General features: G+C 41.0%; 1 protein-coding gene across 1 annotated transcript in view; it reads left to right on the top strand.

Moving 5' to 3' along the window:
* Nucleotides 1-9,818, top strand: part of CFAP58 (cilia and flagella associated protein 58) — a 56,698-nt gene extending 46,880 nt beyond the window's left edge. The window contains exons 16-18 of the mRNA XM_051800207.1: nt 2,803-2,922; nt 4,429-4,562; nt 8,749-9,818. Of these exons, the coding sequence (XP_051656167.1) occupies nt 2,803-2,922; nt 4,429-4,562; nt 8,749-8,872 (378 nt within the window). The 3' untranslated portion in view covers nt 8,873-9,818. The remainder of the gene's footprint in view (nt 1-2,802; nt 2,923-4,428; nt 4,563-8,748) is intronic.
* The last annotated feature ends 7,217 nt before the right edge of the window (nt 9,819-17,035 follow it).

The following is a 17,035-nucleotide window of genomic DNA, read 5'->3' as shown; positions in this document are numbered from 1 at the left end:
ACTGCAACCCTCAATCTGAGTATCCCTGCCTGCCCTACATACACAAAATGCATGTGCCAACATCTCTGCACCATCACCTTGTCTTATTTTATGTCATAAATCAGTGAATCTTATTGACTCAATTATTATGAGCTCAATCCTACAGTCAAACACCTGCTGAATTCCGTGGGAATTTCACTGTGGAAGGATTATGTAAAAAAGCTTTGTTACTGGCCTAGACCTGATCTGAACTCATGTACATTACTCTTACCAGTGAAGGCTTAACACCATGGAGTTACAGAGAGATGTGATGGATCTTCCTTCCCCTCCCCAAGGAGAAGTGTTGTGTCTTGCAGTGTGTTTGTGACTCCAAGTTCCTTTAATCTCAAAACTGCATAACTCTGGCAAGATGTATGTTGTGATTGCAGCCTGGTGTGAGGACAGAGGGAAGTGTGAGGGGAGGCAGTCTGGGACAAGCCAAAGAAAGCCAATCATAATGGATTGACTCTATTATAGAAAACAAAATTTTTCTTTATTAACTTGTGCTGATTTTTTGGGGGGGCATTTCTGATTTCTTATGTGTAGAGATAAAAGTAACTGCTGTGAGTAATGTATTTTTGGTGGTAGAACCACATGTACCATGCGACTCACTTAGATTTACTCTGGTGGTTGCTGTTCTAAAATTAATTGAAATTAATTTATTTTTATTTTTTTTCCATGCTAAGGTTAAATGTTAGAAATTCTAGGAATGCCAACCTGTGAATACAAACTTCTGCTGATGAGGAAAGAAGTATCCAGGATTTTCTTTTAATGTTTTGCTGACATATGGTGCTTCTAACCCAGTGAAAAATTAATTGACTAAATGTAAAAGAGATGGACAGTGCTTAGCAAGGAAGGACAGGATATGCATTATAAGACATCTGGTTGGATTAGGGAGACAATATGCATTGGACAGCTAACGAGTCTCTGTTGCATAAGATAGATTCTCCTTATAATAGAATTGCACACTTTGTCTCTAAATGAGATTATTATACACACCATTGCACAATGTTTGAAGAGCTTATTTGGCCATTGTAGAGGGTTAGGAGAGAAAAAAATTGGAAAACAATTGTACATAAGACCTTCAATCCATCTACTGCTCCATATTTATCCAAATTACCATTACACTCTTCCAAAATACAAATCTATGATACATTCAGGGGTGAAATGTTAATACTGACCAGTCAGATTTTGACAAGATGTATTTTTCTTTTGCTGTTGTTTTTACCTTGCAGTAAAATCTTACTTCCTCAGAAAGAAAAGCTGGTAGTGGAAACCACTTGTTGTGGCATAACAACTGTCTACTCAGAATGAATCATGAATTTAATTTTTGCCACTATGCAAAATTCAGTCTGAGTCTCAGGGGCTTTGATTTTTCCAGAGATAAAGTATGCACAGCTTCATTTATAAGAAACTCTTCCTCAGTAATGTTCAGAGTTTAAGGACAATGCTTGTGAAAGTAATGTATGATTTCAAGTGATTCTGGTTTTGGGTCCCAGCTTGTGGCCATTGTAGTGCATGGTTCTCAGAAAATGATGAGGTTTAAAAACTCCAGACTCCTTATGCTCTTGAAGACTGGGCACCTAAAATTTTACATCTTCAAAATTGCAAGCCACTTCTGAAAATCCTGGCTCAACTATTGAGCAGGAGCAAATGTTGCAGTTCTAGATGACGTGGAGGTACCATTTCCCACGTCAACGGAAGAATTCTGCAGTAAGAGTTGTAGATGGAGCTTAAAAAAAGACAGCTAAAAGGGTTTTTGCCAAATCCAGTGTAAATAATTGCCTATCCTACCTCCTTCTTGGCATTTTTGTCTTCCTTGGTTAAATCTTTTGTCTGCTAGTCTCCTTTTTAATTTTAGCTCTCCAGGTACCAGAAGAGGATGTGATCTTACTAAATAATGTTAAATAATATTGATCTTAGTTTGACAGGGTAGATACTAAAACTATTGCAATGTGCAAATCTATGAAGGTGGCTTTGTTCACAGCTTTATTCCTCAGAGTGAAAATAAGTACATCCTCAAAACACAACTGAAAGCTGCATTTCAGTACAGAGAGCTGTAAGTGGGTCCATGGTGTGGTTTCTGTTCAGGCATGACTATATCCAATTCCCACAAGTATTACTGTTCCAACATAAAGGAAGAGGAGACACATGATGAAATAAAATTACTTGGTGTATTTGTGCTAGTCATAGTTGTTGCTGTTTATACTTTCTTTCCCTTTCCCAGAGCCCCTGCGGTTAAACTGAAAGGTTACCTAAATACATATGTGTGTGTGTGTTTGTGTGTGTGTGCATGTGTACATGTGCCTTGCAGGATTTTCTTTGGAAGAAGTTATTCTTTTGTACAGTCCTTCTGTGACATTTCTATAGTCTGCTCACATCCTGTTGGGTGAAGCTACGATGCTTAATGTAAGGCAGTGTGGCTCATAGGAAGAAAGATTGCAATAAGCACAGTTGCTAGTAATTAATTTCCCAGCCCTGGGTACTCTTCCGGTGACTGTTGTAGGTTCTCTGTGGTGGAATGTGCTCACTGATGACGGTGTTTAAGAGTATTTCATTCGTGGTTCAAAATAGCTGGATGTTTCTCTTAATGAGCTCTCCCATCGCTATCACAACAACTTTAAATACCTTATGGCTAGTGAGGAAAGGCTGACACACAGGCAGATTTGTTTCTCCACGTATCTTCCTGTTTGCATTCCAATTTCCAGTGAGATTGATTTCATCACAGGCTGTGCTGCTGCCTTAGTAGTTTTATAAGAGCTCTTCCTCTTGTCTTTTTGTTAGGAGAAGGAGAAACTGTATGTGGAGCTGAGGCAAGTCCTGGCCCGGCAGCCTGGGCCTGAAGCCACGGAACAGTTGCAGCACTACCGGCACAGTCTCCAGGAGAAGACTAGACAGCTCAAAGTAAGAGATGCCCTCTGCCTCTGGCTGAGGGGCTGCCAGCACTGCAGGGTGACTGCACTGGGGGAATGAGACTTCAGGAAGATTTTCAATGAACAGTGTGCTTGCCCTGGTAAATTAGATCAGGAAAAATAAGGTTAATACTGCACCTCCTCAAGGGAGAACCACTATCAGCAAGAGAACTTTTTTACACATTATGCTAGCTTGTTTCATTAAAATACTGGAAAAGTCTTATTAGGATACGAGTGTGCCGCACAATGCTGTAAATTAGTTTTGTGCATGGGCATTCTGGGACACTGCCAGCTTTTCATTAAGCTTATTCTCCTTCACTTTTCTTAAAATGTTAAAATCTGTAAGAAGCAAATCAAAGCCATTTAGTTTTCTTTTTAACAAAGTAGTGGGAATATATAACCTAGTCTAATATACACATATATTAGATGTGCAGATTTTATGGGGATGACAGGAGGAACCTGTTCTAACCCCTTGTCAGTAGAAGGGAGGATTTCCTGGTTCCGAAAGAATTTTGTAGGAAACTTAAAAAGCATGGTCTTAAAAAGTGATTCTTTGACAGAATTCTGTGATATTCTATGAATAAGCTGATCTTCCCTTGTTCTTGCCTGCATGAGAGATCAGTCTCCCCAGGAGTTCATCTACTTACATGGCTCCTCTCTCCGTTGAAGTCATCATCTCCTGTTCACTGCATCATAATCACGTCTATACTAACCATGAGGAAAAAAAATGCAGGAGCAGATGGGCCCTTAGGAAACAAAAGAGGCTGTTATGAAAATCTTAGCTTTCCATGGAGAAGAAAAACAATGTAGAAAATGTAAAATAGAAACCAAAGTTTAGCTGAACTGAATGTGATTTGAAGTTTTCTATATGGGCCTTATTTGTCCTTAATGCAGTCAACTGCTACTGTGTATTTCAGGTACAGTATGCTGTAACGTGCTGGTGTGCATGACATTTTGGGGTGCCAGGTCAAGCTATTCTCCTTTTGAAAGAAAGAAAACACACTATGCATGCCCCTCTTTTCAAAAATTTAACTGATCTGCGTGGAAGCGGGATTGTATTAATATTTACACTGCCTGGCACTACCTTGCCTGTGTGGATTGAATTACTCCACTTAACAGTGGGTCCCTGTGAATAAACCCCATTATTGTCAAATAATTCCCTGATTTATTGTTTTTTAAGACCTTCATTTTGTGTTTTCACCCAGATTTATGTCTCAGAAACTAAGGGCTAGCGTATATATTATTACCATTCCCAAACCTGAAGCATATTTTACATGTTGTATCATGGCTAAATGGCATAACCTCAGTTTTGTAAGCTGTCCTTAGGTGAACAGAGGACAACAGAAATGAAACATAATAATGGAAAAAGAATTGTGGTAGAAAATGGTGATGTGTTACATCATCATATGTGAAAGGAGCAAGTGTTTGTAAAAATATTCACTTATGAATAAGTGAAACTAACATCTCCTGTTTCTGCTGTTTGTCTTTTGTTTGTTAGGTTTTGTCCTCAGAACTGAATATGTATGAAGCACAGAGCAAAGAATACAAACGTGAAATAGAAAGACTTAACAATGAGCTTAACAATGTGAAAAAGAAATATCTGGCTCAGAAACGCAAGGAGCAACAGAAAAAGTATGGGAAAATAATAATTTTGTCTACACAACTTTCTGCATAAGCTAGATTTTTGTTTTTTAGACCGTGCTTTACCCTTTTGATCAGAATGTGGTCAAATTTGACTGAGGTGATATAGTATTGTTGCCTAATTTTCCTGAATGCTATCCTTCATGTTACTTGAGTCTGGTGTACATTTACCATGATCTATGGCCAGGACAAGAACATCCAGCAGAGATGTTGCTGAACATGTTCTGCAGTCCAGTTGAATTATTCATACTGATGAGATGATACCCAGAGGACACAAATTAATGTCTGGTCTCTCACATCGAAGCATAGAATTATAGAATAGTTTGGGTTGGAAGAGACATTTAAAGGCCATGTAGTCCAAGCCCCCTGCAATTAATAGGGACATCTTCAGCCGGATGAGGTTGCTCAGAGCCCCATCCAACCTGACCTTGAATGTTTCCAGGCATGGGGCATCCACCACCTCTCTGGGCAACATGTTCCAACATTGCACTACCCTCACAAAGGAAAATTTTCTCCTTATAGCTAGTCTAAATCTACCTTCCCTTAGGTTAAAAGCATTACCCCCTGTCCTCCTGCAATGGGCTTTCTGGGCTGCAGGCACACATTGCCAGCTCATGTCCAGCTTTTCATCCACCAGCACCCCCAAGTCCTTCTTGGCAGGGCTGCTCTCAACTTTTTCATCCCCCAGCCTGGGTTGATATGAAGGTTTGCCCTGACTCAGATGCAGCACCTTGCACTTGGCCATGATATGAGATTCCCATGGGCTCACTTCTTGAGCTCGTTCAGGTCCCTCTGGATGGCATTCCATCCCTCAGGTGAGTCAACTGCACCACTCAGCTTTGTGTCACCTAAAAACTTGATGAGGGTGCTGAGGGTGGACTTCACTTTTAAAGAGAAATTTCATAGACTTCTGCAGTCAGATGATGTGATCTGTTACCAAGTTTTTCTGTATACACAGAAAGGCTTTTGTCTTTCCACCCATTTCCATCCTCAGCCTGTGCCTTCCTCACACAGTAAAGCCAACAGTTCTCTGTGTGTCTGAATATAATTCAAAGTTGCCCGTATCTTTTTTTTCCTTAATCCTATTTCAGCCAGCAAATGAATTTGATGACTAAATTAGCAAAATAATCAGTGATAAACAGTGACTTTTGTCCATCTGCAAATTGCATAATGTTACGTTAATGTTTGGATTTAGCAACAATTGTGCCGTGCTAATGGCCTTCCTGGAGCTTTAGGATCAATATGTGAGGCTACCATAATGCCTGATAATCCATTTCCAGCAGCTAAGTGTCCTCTTCACAGTAGTTTCCATTTTGGACCCTGGCATCACGTCTCTTTATGTTCATCAGATGAGGAGAAATTCACCCATGTTTTGTTGTTACATTTCATCTAGAACTAATTCCTGCCATAAAAACTCCACTTGTTAGGGACACAACTGCTTTAAATTAAAAAAAAACCCACATATTATGTGGGCTGATGATGACTCAACAGGGGCATGTTAATCATATACAGTGGATGGAATTTCATGTTGCAGGTCAGTTAGTGCTGGATAGGTTCAGGGTAGATATCTGCCATTAGCACAGCTTGTCAAGTTGTTCTTGTGAGCAAATGTGTCTGTAGTCCCATGCGTATGGTGTCTTTGTGACATCTGTCTTTTGGAAGTACATTCAGATGCTGTTGGTGGTGCTTCTGGAGGATGGTATCATCTTATTGCCCCCACCACAGCTTAGAAGGCACCAGCACTGGCCTGCCAGCCCTGCCTTGCACTTCTCTTGTCTTGTGGCTGCTGAGAGGTGTCTAGATTCTGGACTTTGCTCTCCTCTGTCCCTCACTGTTTTGTTCCCTAGTTAAACCTGGTGGACTACATCCTGCTTTGAAGGACACAAAGGCATAACTGGGAGTATCAGTCCTGGATAATTGCAACTTCTGCAGTCTTTAGGCTGTGCGTTGCCTTGGCCACCAGCAGTGCAGAGAAAACGAGCCCTGTACAGCCTTTCTTCTCCAACCTTGCCAGTTGTGCAAGACACATCGTTTGCTTTCTGAGAGAGAGCCTGTTGTGCAGTCAGGTCCTTCCCCAGGGAGTCCTTCTCCCTGACATACAGCCATCCCACAGCTCAGGCAGGGCTGGACAGGCAGTGCCTGGTGTGTGGATGCCAAAGAGCCAGAGCCATTGGATTTGTACAGTCTGAGATTGCTCTAAATCCCAGCTGACACAAAACCACTGACTTGATCTCTATCTTGTTGGCTAATGTTAACATCATGTCTGAAATAAATGTAGCTGGTTTTGCTAATAGAAAGAGGATCCTGTCAGGACAATAGCATTAACAGCATTATTGACTACCCTGCTATGAAAGAGAATTAATACTCTCAGATAACCTCACAAAAAGTTATCATCTAAAGCTTTTATTGATTTGCACAAGGTAGCTTTGATTTGTGATTTAAAGTCTTGGTACTGAACAAATGCAGCTTTCTGTGTGATGCTGAAGGAATATGAGTGACAGCAGGAATGTAGCTTTGTGTTCATAATGAAAATTCAATGTTTAGGATTTTAGTCGTGAATTTGAAATCCTCTTTTTCTGCTCTCTGATTCTGAATGTTGTCTTACCCAGTTGTCTTAGCCTTCCTTCTTCTATCTCCTCCTATTCTTTCCTTCTGCTTTTTGCACCCCTTCAGCATCACCACTTTTCCTAGTTGCTTCAAGTACCAGGATTCCATTTTGATCTTGATAAGGATCGATGAGAAAATATGAAGCTTAAATCCACACAGAGATGTGATCCAGCAGTCCTGTATATGTAAATAACTGCACTGAGGGATGTCAGTAGTAACTGGGAGCTTTTGCACGTGACTGCTTGCACATTAATTCTGCATAATATATTACAGTATTCAGTTGCATAGAATTTTCCATACTGATGAGCATGTCTGTTGGTTGTCTCCATGGGAGCGTGAAGAAAGAATGAGCATGGATTCTGGATCATTTTCTCTCCCCAAACTTGGAAGCCCAATAGTGAGATAGGATGAGCCATCTAAATACAGCACGTTAGTTTTTAGTGCTGTCAGCTGGCATATCCATTGATACATTGATACAATTAAAACCAGTTATAAATGGTTTTCATGGTTACATTCTTCTATGCCATCTTTTGGCTATTCTCCCACCTCTATATGGGTTGAATTTGGAAAAGGATGCATAACTAATCCTACAGGGTTTCTCTGAACTTTCTCCTCTTCTGACAGTTATTTAGGGACAAAGACAAAAGTATTAATTCCAAGAAGTGTTTTCTTTTCCCTTACTGAGGACTGAAAAAAGGTACTAACAGTGTGGTTGCACTCACATTTGTGTCTCAATCTCAGTGACTGTGAAATAAAAGTAATGGCACTGACCTTCTTTGTAAAGCTTTGATACCTCTGCTGTTATGATAAACTACTACTTCATAAAGCTCCACTTGATTAATCTTAAATATCTTGAGACCTCTCTCTGAAGCATCCAGGTATATCACAGAGAGTTTGAAACACTGCCCTTCGTATTTGTAGTGCTGTGGTTACCTCCCCAAGCACATAAGAGTGGAACCAACTAACTCTTGTTCCCTCCTCTTAAGGCTATCAAATTCAAGACCTCCTGGATCCTCCTGGATGGAGCAACTTCCTGGGGCTATCAGTGCACCTAGAGCATACTGTTAGTTTTCTGCAAATGTCACAGACAGGGTAGTTATCACTGGAACTTTGTTAAAATGTGAAGTCAGATAACACTATATAGTCATTAAAATGCAACAAAGAAAAAATACCTCCCTATTGCATCTTTTGTGAAAGTAGCTATTTGTTTGAAAACAGGTGTATTCTTGCTAGGATGGGATGGTGATTAGAAATCTGAGGTCATGGAGCTCACATACAAGCTTGCTCTAATGAGGTGTTCTGACCATTTTGGGGAGTAGCACAAAGAAAGTTCATTTATTTCTAGTGTTTAATAATTCTAAAACCCATCAGCAGGCTTGTAATTAGATCCAAACAGACACCTAGTCTTGGTGGTTTAGCCTAAAAGGCTTTAATCAACATTTTTTTAATGATCTCTTGAGATGTGGTTGCATCAAAGAAACTCTGGAGGACACAGATTTCCTTAGTTTGTAAACATCTATGGGCTGCAGAATGAAATATGTATTTTCTGTTTCTTTGTTTCTATTTAAAGGGAGAAGGAGAGATCTTGCCCAGATACGAAGAGGAAATTACCCCCCCTCAGGCCTGATGATGAACCTCACTTCAACATAGGGGGCTTTCCTTTAACCAGACCCCTTCCCAAAATTGCAGCCTAAGAATCTACTCATCTAGTCACATTCCCATTCCCAGTGTCTTGCTAAACCTTATTTGTGGGTTATTCGAGAAACTGTAATTTTAAAAGAGATTCAGAATCTACTGAAATCACTGTATCACCTTCAGGAAAATTTTATAAATTGCATATCATAAAATGCATTTGTACATTGGAATTATATTTTATATTGCATTTATATTTTGTACTGCATATTATATTGCAATTAACATAGTTTTCTTTACAAACCATGGACCAAAGCTGCCCATTTGATGCCAGCAGAAGCCTGCAGTGATGTAAGTGAATAGTAGAGATATTTCTTTTTCAATATTATGCTTCTATTTAGCACTGTAACACTACCAAATGCCTTAATATGTAGTTATTTCTCTTTTATCTACCTCTGTTGTAAGCATTCATTCCATTTATCTTCTGACTCAAAGCACCTGAAAAAAAAAAAGAAAACAGAAAAGAAGAAAAATTAATAGGCTGCTGTTTCAAGCCCTGCTGAGCAAATGCAAAATTAACAAGTCTTTACTTAGATGTACACATGTAGCAGTTCTTTGTGTAGCTAGTATATAATAGGGTTTAGGCAGTGTTTGCTGCAGTTGTTAGTAAGATCAAGGAAGTTTGTGGCCACAATGTACATTATTAAGAGCACAAGTGTGTTTACTCTGGTAGATACAAAGTGACATAATTATGTCTCTTCAACTGGCGAGACTGTGCACACTGAGTGGGACATGCTGTTCTCCACTTAAATCCTTCCAAGCGATTCAAACTTGGACTCAAAACATGGCAAACTTTATGCTTTAATTTCTAGACACTCAGGCATTTTTGTAACTTTCAGAAATTGTTTTTGTAATACAGCAGGAGCCCTCCAACCTTTTCAGCCAAAAGAGATTTAATTACCATTCATTAACAAGTGAAATAACAAAGTCACGGCGTGAGGTGCTGAAGTATAGAAAACTTTCAAGCTGTAAAATAAAATGTTTTGAAACTGATTTGTATGAGAAAGTTTTTTTTTCCCCCTGCCTGGGGGATAAAAATACTTGTCCAAAGAGATATACTGATAAATATTTCACATGCACAAAAAAAACCCAAACCAAAACCAAAAAAATCAAAACAAAACCAAACCAAAAAACCCCTTTGCAAAGATTTTGTTCTTTCCTTTGGTGGAATACATAATTAAATATTAAAGCTACTGTGGGAAACTTTAATGGAAGTGTTTAATTCAAAGGAATCAAGTTAAATATGACAGGGATCTACTTTGCTTTTACATTGAGGACTGGAACACTTAGTCATCAGATCCATTGTATTTTTCTTTTGTTCCCAAAATAGCTTTTATTGCTGTTTCACTGTCAAATGCATTATGCTAAAGTTATCATTTTAGGACAGTCATGCTGTCTGAATCCTCTTCTGTGTACCTGACACGTCCTTATAGTTAGAATAACTGACAATAACTGACATGGGCACTTGAGTCTGGTGGAATCCCAAGTAGGTTTTACTGAAGCTTTTAGAAGCTGATATTTGTTAAGGACCCGAGTATCCAACCTGGAGCTGGAGTCTGCTATGCTAACTGACACTGGAGAGTAATTCGTATTGAAATCAGTCATCAAAGCCACGTTTATTAATTCACATGAATGAGAGAGGCACAGGTAGACTCCCAGAATACCATCACTCTGTAGAAAGGCAACTTACATATTACACTTTAAACTGTACAGTGTAGCCCTTAACTTATCCAGAGGTAATCCAAGTCTGTGTACATCTTTCACAGAATCACAGGGTAATTTAGGTTGGAAAAGACCTCCAAGATCATTGAGTCCCACCTTTGACTAAACACCACCATGTCAACTAGACCAGGCAGTTGTCCAGTGCCATGTCCAGTCATTTCTTGAACAGTTCCAGAGATGGTGACTCCACCACTTCCCTGGGCAGCCCATTCCAATGCTGACAACCCTTTCGGTGAAGAAATTCTTTCTGATGTCCAACCTGAACCTCCCCTAGCACAGCTTGAGGCCCTTTCCTCTTGTCCTGTCACTGATTGCCTGGGAGAGGAGGGTCATCCCCATGTTGCTACAATCTCCTTTCAGGTAGTTGTAGAGGGTGATGAGGTCCCCCTGCATCTCATTTTCTCCAGGATAAACACCCCCAACTCCCTCAGGCACTCCTCATATGATTTACTCTCTAGGCCCTTCCCCAGCTCCGTTGCCCTTCTCTGGACTCACTCCAGTGCCTCAATGTCCTTGTAGTGAAGGCCCCAGCACTGGACACAGCACTTGAGGTGTGGCCTCACCAGCATGGCCTCACCAGTGGCCTCACTTTCTCTCTCTTTGTTATCAGGGTTTAGGAGACAAGTTATTACAGTGATCAGAGGCAAGGAGGGGAAGCCAAGCAGATGGAATCTGTTCCCTACTTGCATATATTTTTATGAGTATGCTAAAAAAACAGATTCTTTTCCATCTTTATCTGTACTTAATAGTAGCTTGCATTGCACGAGTAAGAAACTCCATCTGTAATGATTCCTGACCTTAGTTTTTTCAGTCTCTAAAATGTGTGGCATAGTATTTGTCTAAAGACTTGCAAAGGTGAATTCACTTATATTGAAAAAGTGATTAGTCTTCTAGACTGAATAAAAATGCAGGGGAGTGCAAAAAATTGTGATTTTCTCATACGACATGTTCTTCTAGACTAAAGAGCTGGGAAGGGAATACAGTAAATTCCACCTACAAAGTACAGAAGCTTTTACTTATTCATCCACAATTTCAGGCATCAAGATGTGAATGTGTTGGCAACTATTTCCAATTTTATTGCATTATTTACTTACTACCAGGGAAACTAAATTCACAGGTTAAATTTGAAAAGAAGACAAAAAAAAAAGAAAAGGCAAGAAAATACAGTCATCAAATTATTGCCAGTAACTTCCAGCATAATCAGGAATAGAATAACTGCAGCCAGCTTAATTTATAGTGCTAGAGAGTGAAAACCATTTCTGAGTTCATATAATAGAACGGATTAAAGCACACCAAATCCCTTCCCCCTTGGTCTATAAAAGTCAGGGAGCTTGAAAAATTGCTCTGGATGTCTGTGAACCCAGCTGATGCTGGGGTGCTTTTAGTGTTCAAGGATTTGGCTTGCGCAGCAGGGAAAGGCAGAGCGGTAATGAGAATATCATTTGTTCAGTGGCTTCTGCATTGTGAGCAGCAGCTCTGAAGTGCTTCTCCAGGTTTTGTTGCAGAAAAATGTTAATTGAATTCCAGTTTGTGCAAGATGTAAGCCTAGAAGTAGCAAGTATATTTTTAACTTCTTATTCCTGTAAAGATAAGTGAAAAGATGGAGGTGAAGGGCTATGATCCATGGCACTTAAGTTAGGGGAAATCTTTCTTTGCTTTAATTGCTTTGGACTGGAGCTTGCACAGTAAATCCATCCTGGAGTCTTTCAGTGACAAAAGTATGTGATATTTTTCATTTTCAGAGCTCTTGCAATATGTAGATAATATTTTAAATAATTTCACATCTAACTTGAGCTCTGATCTCGTCTGGCAGGTCTGTATTCAGTGTATTACACAAGCAGGACACAAACAAGACGCTGTACACTGAGATATGAAGTTGAAATGTAGAAGCATGGCCCTTCTGTGATCACCTGCCAGCTACTAAAGACACAGCACAAGAATCCAGTCCTTAATTTATACTCGCTTTGTGAATTCTGAACAGCAGGAACACATACCACACACCCACTAACATGTCCTGCTGCTGTGAATGTGGGAACCCTTTGAGTCAACTGCAGTGAAAACCAGGACACGACTCAGGCCTTTTTGTGCTGAGATCTACAGACCCCAGGACTGGGGAGGCAGAGAGAAAGGCTGGGAACTTGGCACACGCAGACATTTCCCAGTACCACAGAGCATAGGCTTTATTGTGAGGGGAACAGCAGGTGCTGGGCCCTGGGGCACTAATGGACCTTAAGGGCCCTGATCAGCTCCCTGCTGGGTGCCATTTAACAAGCTTGGCCCTGCAGCTGAGTTTCTGGTGGTCTCCTGTCCTTTAGGGAGCAGTTGGCTCTTGCTGCACCCTGACAGCAAGACTTAGGAGCAACTTTAGTTCTCTAAGTACTGTCAAAGAGCAAGCGGTCACAGGATGGAGAGGGATGGATTGCACAGGAGAACAGTGAGTTGGTGTTGAAAGCCCAGGTGAAGAAGAGGAATGGTTTTCCTTCCAGCCCTTGTGGACAAAGAACAAGGGCTTTGTCGGAGGTGTACAGAGGTGTACAGAGGTGTCCAGCAGCATGGCCCGGAGCACTGCCTGCAGGAGGGTTGCCAGTAATTGCACAAGTTCACAATGCCAGGTCTGGGGCAGCTATTTTATATCCTTATGTTAGGGTGAAACTGTTGTGTCCTAAAGAAGTTACAAGTTAGAGCAGAGAGAAACAGACCTTTGCCTTGTTCTCTGTCACCCATGCGAGATTAACAGAAAACAAAATTAGCACGGGTGTCAGAAAGAGAAGTTGAGCAGCAAAACCAGTGCCTGCCATCTCTGAAATGTTAATGACTCTTCCTGAAAATTGATCCATCCCAAATCTCTTTACCCACATTAGAGTATCTAAATCATGCATATTTGTATTTCGACACTTTAGCAATTGAGTATTATTTTCCTAGCAGGTGGTTTAGCTGTTGTGCCATCTCTTCTAGCCTAGTGTATTTTTAGTGTGTTTCCAAAAGCAGGCACTTGATTTTGTTGCTCTTTCTGTTCCTTACTTGAGTGCTTTGTAAGCAGCCCCACACAGATCAGCTACTTGTGCTGTTCAGCGCACAGAAAGATGTCAGGATCTCATCTCTCGGGCTTGCTTGAGGAGCTCAGTTTTCCAAAGGGGAGGTGAAACTGTGCCTGTAGCACCTGTGGGTGTGAGTGGGCAGGGCAGGACCTGTAGGATAAACTGCATGTGGCTGAGGTCAAAGCAGCTGCCTGCTCCTCTGCTAAGCCTTAACTTTAGTTTGCTTTCTCCTCAAATTGGAGCAACTATGTAGGTTTATGGAACCCATATACTTTTTAGTATATCCCTCTACTGACCTCAGTGGGTTTATAGACCTCATCACAGGTGTATAGAGCCACTCAGACAAGCAGGAATGAGTGAGGTGTTATTAGCACCAGGTTCAAACCAACTGAGCTAATTTCAGGTTCATGATGCAGCTTGGGGGTGGGTGTCCCCACTGGGTGCCAATTGGGTAGTGATTATAAGCAGGATGCCCAGGAGGGGTAGATGCTTTGATTTTTAGGGTAATGAGAGTATAATTGAAGGGGAGGAATCAAGTTCTGAACTCTGCAGACTGCTCTGAAACGAAGGTGAAGGTAAACTTTGCTCTTGTGTTCTACCTTGGCTAGAAGCAGCATTTTCCTCAGGCTGTAGTATCTAACCGTGGGGCTGTGATGCACACTATTAGTGCTGGCCTTCTGCAGGCTGGCTGCTCTTGGCCAAGGCTTTGACAGTAGGGGGGTGTTTCCACAGAGAGGGTTTTGACTTGGTTTTCAGGAAGAGCTGATATTCTTGGTGCCTTTGTGAGTTCAATAGCCCTTGCTTTAATTGCTGCTGGGGCTCCAAGCTGTTTCTCTTCTGCCTTACTGGCTTTTGCAGTGCTCCTTTCCCCTCTGAGAGGACAACCATAGACCTAAATCTCTAAGTTATGGGCAAATTGTGGAACTGTTTCTTGATCAGGGTGTATCTGTGAATTTTCTGTTTGGGATCCCTCTTATCTTATAGTGTGTGTTCAAGGAGACTTCATGGTTTTCAAGGAGGTACTGCATCCTCCAGGGACAATGAAGTGCTGGCCAGAGCTTTCTCCTAACAGTGAATTTCCTGGTTGCACATCCTATGCTGGCTTTAAGGGCAGTCTTGCTCCCTTTTTTGAGTCCCAGACCAGCCATTTTCTTTTTTTTTACTAGTTTTATTGTCGTTGGAGTTTTTTGTTTGTTTCGGTTTGGTTTTGGTTTTTTGGGTTTTGTTTTTTTTTTTTTTTTGGTAAACTCTTCAGCTTACCTAAGATCCAGAAAGAAAAAGACGTGCAAATGTTGTTTTGAAGGATGTTATTTTTTCAGGCTGGATCTTGACAGATTTCTTTTATTCCAAGGTGGCCAGGAGTCTCCCTTTTTGATGGTGGGCACTTTTAATATGCCCAGGTGTGAAATGGATGTAACAACTCTGCTTTCAGCCAGTCTTGACTATTTAAACTTCACCATTCTTCACAGCAAGAGTCATTTGTCTTTCTTGGCAGAAGACTAAGCAGTAATTTAAAGCCATTTTAATCTGAAATGAGAATCTCTACATGGGGTTTGAATGCATTTCAAGTGAAGTATGTATTTGCAACTTTTGTTGATCCTTCTTAATTTTCCAAGTGTCCCTATAGAAACAAGGCATTTTTGTGTAATGGCAAAACACAGTGATAGCTCAGACTCATTGAGAACTGTAGGTTGATAAAAGCAAAAATACTAAAGGAGTGCTGTATTTGGCATCAGCCCTGGGATGTAGCTGATTAACCATTCTTTCCTACAAAAAATCTAAAGAAAGTAGTCAACATGAGCTCCTGTCTCCTCTCCCCATGAACACTCTGAAATTTTATCCTAAGCACAGAGTGTTTCTGGAGAAAAAACACTGGTTTTGTTTAAAACATAAATTAAAAAAAAAAACTTAGAGTGCTGTGCCCAGCTTCTGCCAGAGAGCACAGTTTTCTAGGACTGCTTTGACATTCATGTGATCATGCCAAAAGCTATTCTGTGGCACCTGAGCTGCAGGAACTGCCCACAGGTACTTAACTGGCCCCAGCTGCAGAGTACAATGTGTTTGCTTAAGACATCTTTGTCACTTCAAATTAAAAGGTGCTCAAACCAGCAGCTTAAATAAGCCTGTTTTAGTTTGTAATCAGGGCAGGCTATGAGCAAACACATGCTTGGTTACTGCACCTCACCTGAAAACCAATTTAGTAACATCCCCTGAAGTGATTGGTTTTGCTCTGCAAAAGCTGTGCCTCTTTGCAGCTCCCTTTGATGAAGGATGTGCAGAGCCTCGTGGTGTGGCTGAATGACAGGACAAACACTGGGGGCTGCCTGGGTAATAAATGTTCTTGCTTCTGAGTCCCCTTTTGAGCTCCCTCATCCTCTGCAATTTCTGTGCTATCGTTCAGAAGTATTCCCTCTTGGCTGGTTAGGAAAACTCATCACTGGAGTTTTATTTTAACTGAGTGTACACAATTCTTCCAGAAATTACCAAGTCCCTTGCTGATTCAGGTGCTGTAGAGGAAAAAGACAAGCAGACCTGAAATGTCTTGGACCAGCCTTCTGTAACAGCCCAGCATTGATTTATTTGCTCAGTGGTGAGCTATTTGCTAACTCCTGATGCTTGCACTAGTCCTGAATTTGCAGCAGCTTTGCTAGTCAGCTTCTCTTGAAAAAGTTACCTTCAAAATTCCTTAAAGCAACCTCTGTTGTGGCTTGGCTTTGGAGTGGATCCTGTTGTCCCTTTTGCAGAAATGCATGTTTCAATTGGTATGCAACACAGCAGAGGAGTTAGTGAGGTGCATTAACTAAAAGAAGTGAGCAATTAAGTAAACTTCGGTTACAGGAGTCAACAGATTTCTGCCTGAATACATGAGCTGAGGGTTTAGCATATTCCATTTGCAATTAAATAGACACTATTTCTACTTAGCTCCTAAAATGGTGTGGGCTTACTGGATCTACATCTCATTTTATGTTATTTTTTTCTCTGAATTTTACCATTGATATTGATTGTTGATAGCATGGAAACCATTCCCATGGCCAGTAATACAGGATAAGCAGCCTGATGATTTGGATGGATACACTGAGGGTCATCCTCAGCCATGAGGTGCTTCTGTCTTACAAGAGTGTTGTGGCTCTGGTGGTGGTGGTGTTTCTGGTGGTTTTAGCTGTTGGTAGACCCCATGCTTGATCCTGCTGTGGGGGGGTGTGAATGGAGACTGTGTGTCCAAAACATTACTTGTTTGGTACTGGGCCAGAGATGGAATACACACTCCCGTCTACTTCTGCAGCTCCTACCCAGCTCTCATGGTTTGGACAGGTGTTAGAAGGATGAGATTCATAACCCTGGGATGTCTTCTACTTCTGGTGGCTAACTTGATTTTTTTACCTAACGTGGGGCAGATGCCTGTCC

The sequence above is a fragment of the Manacus candei genome, unplaced genomic scaffold (assembly GCF_025592945.1).
Source record: "Manacus candei isolate 608988 ecotype Guabito, Panama unplaced genomic scaffold, ASM2559294v1 h1tg000050l, whole genome shotgun sequence".
NCBI classification, from domain to species: domain Eukaryota; kingdom Metazoa; phylum Chordata; class Aves; order Passeriformes; family Pipridae; genus Manacus; species Manacus candei.
Note: the sequence above shows the minus strand (reverse complement) of the source record. Positions and strands in the feature narration are given on the sequence as shown.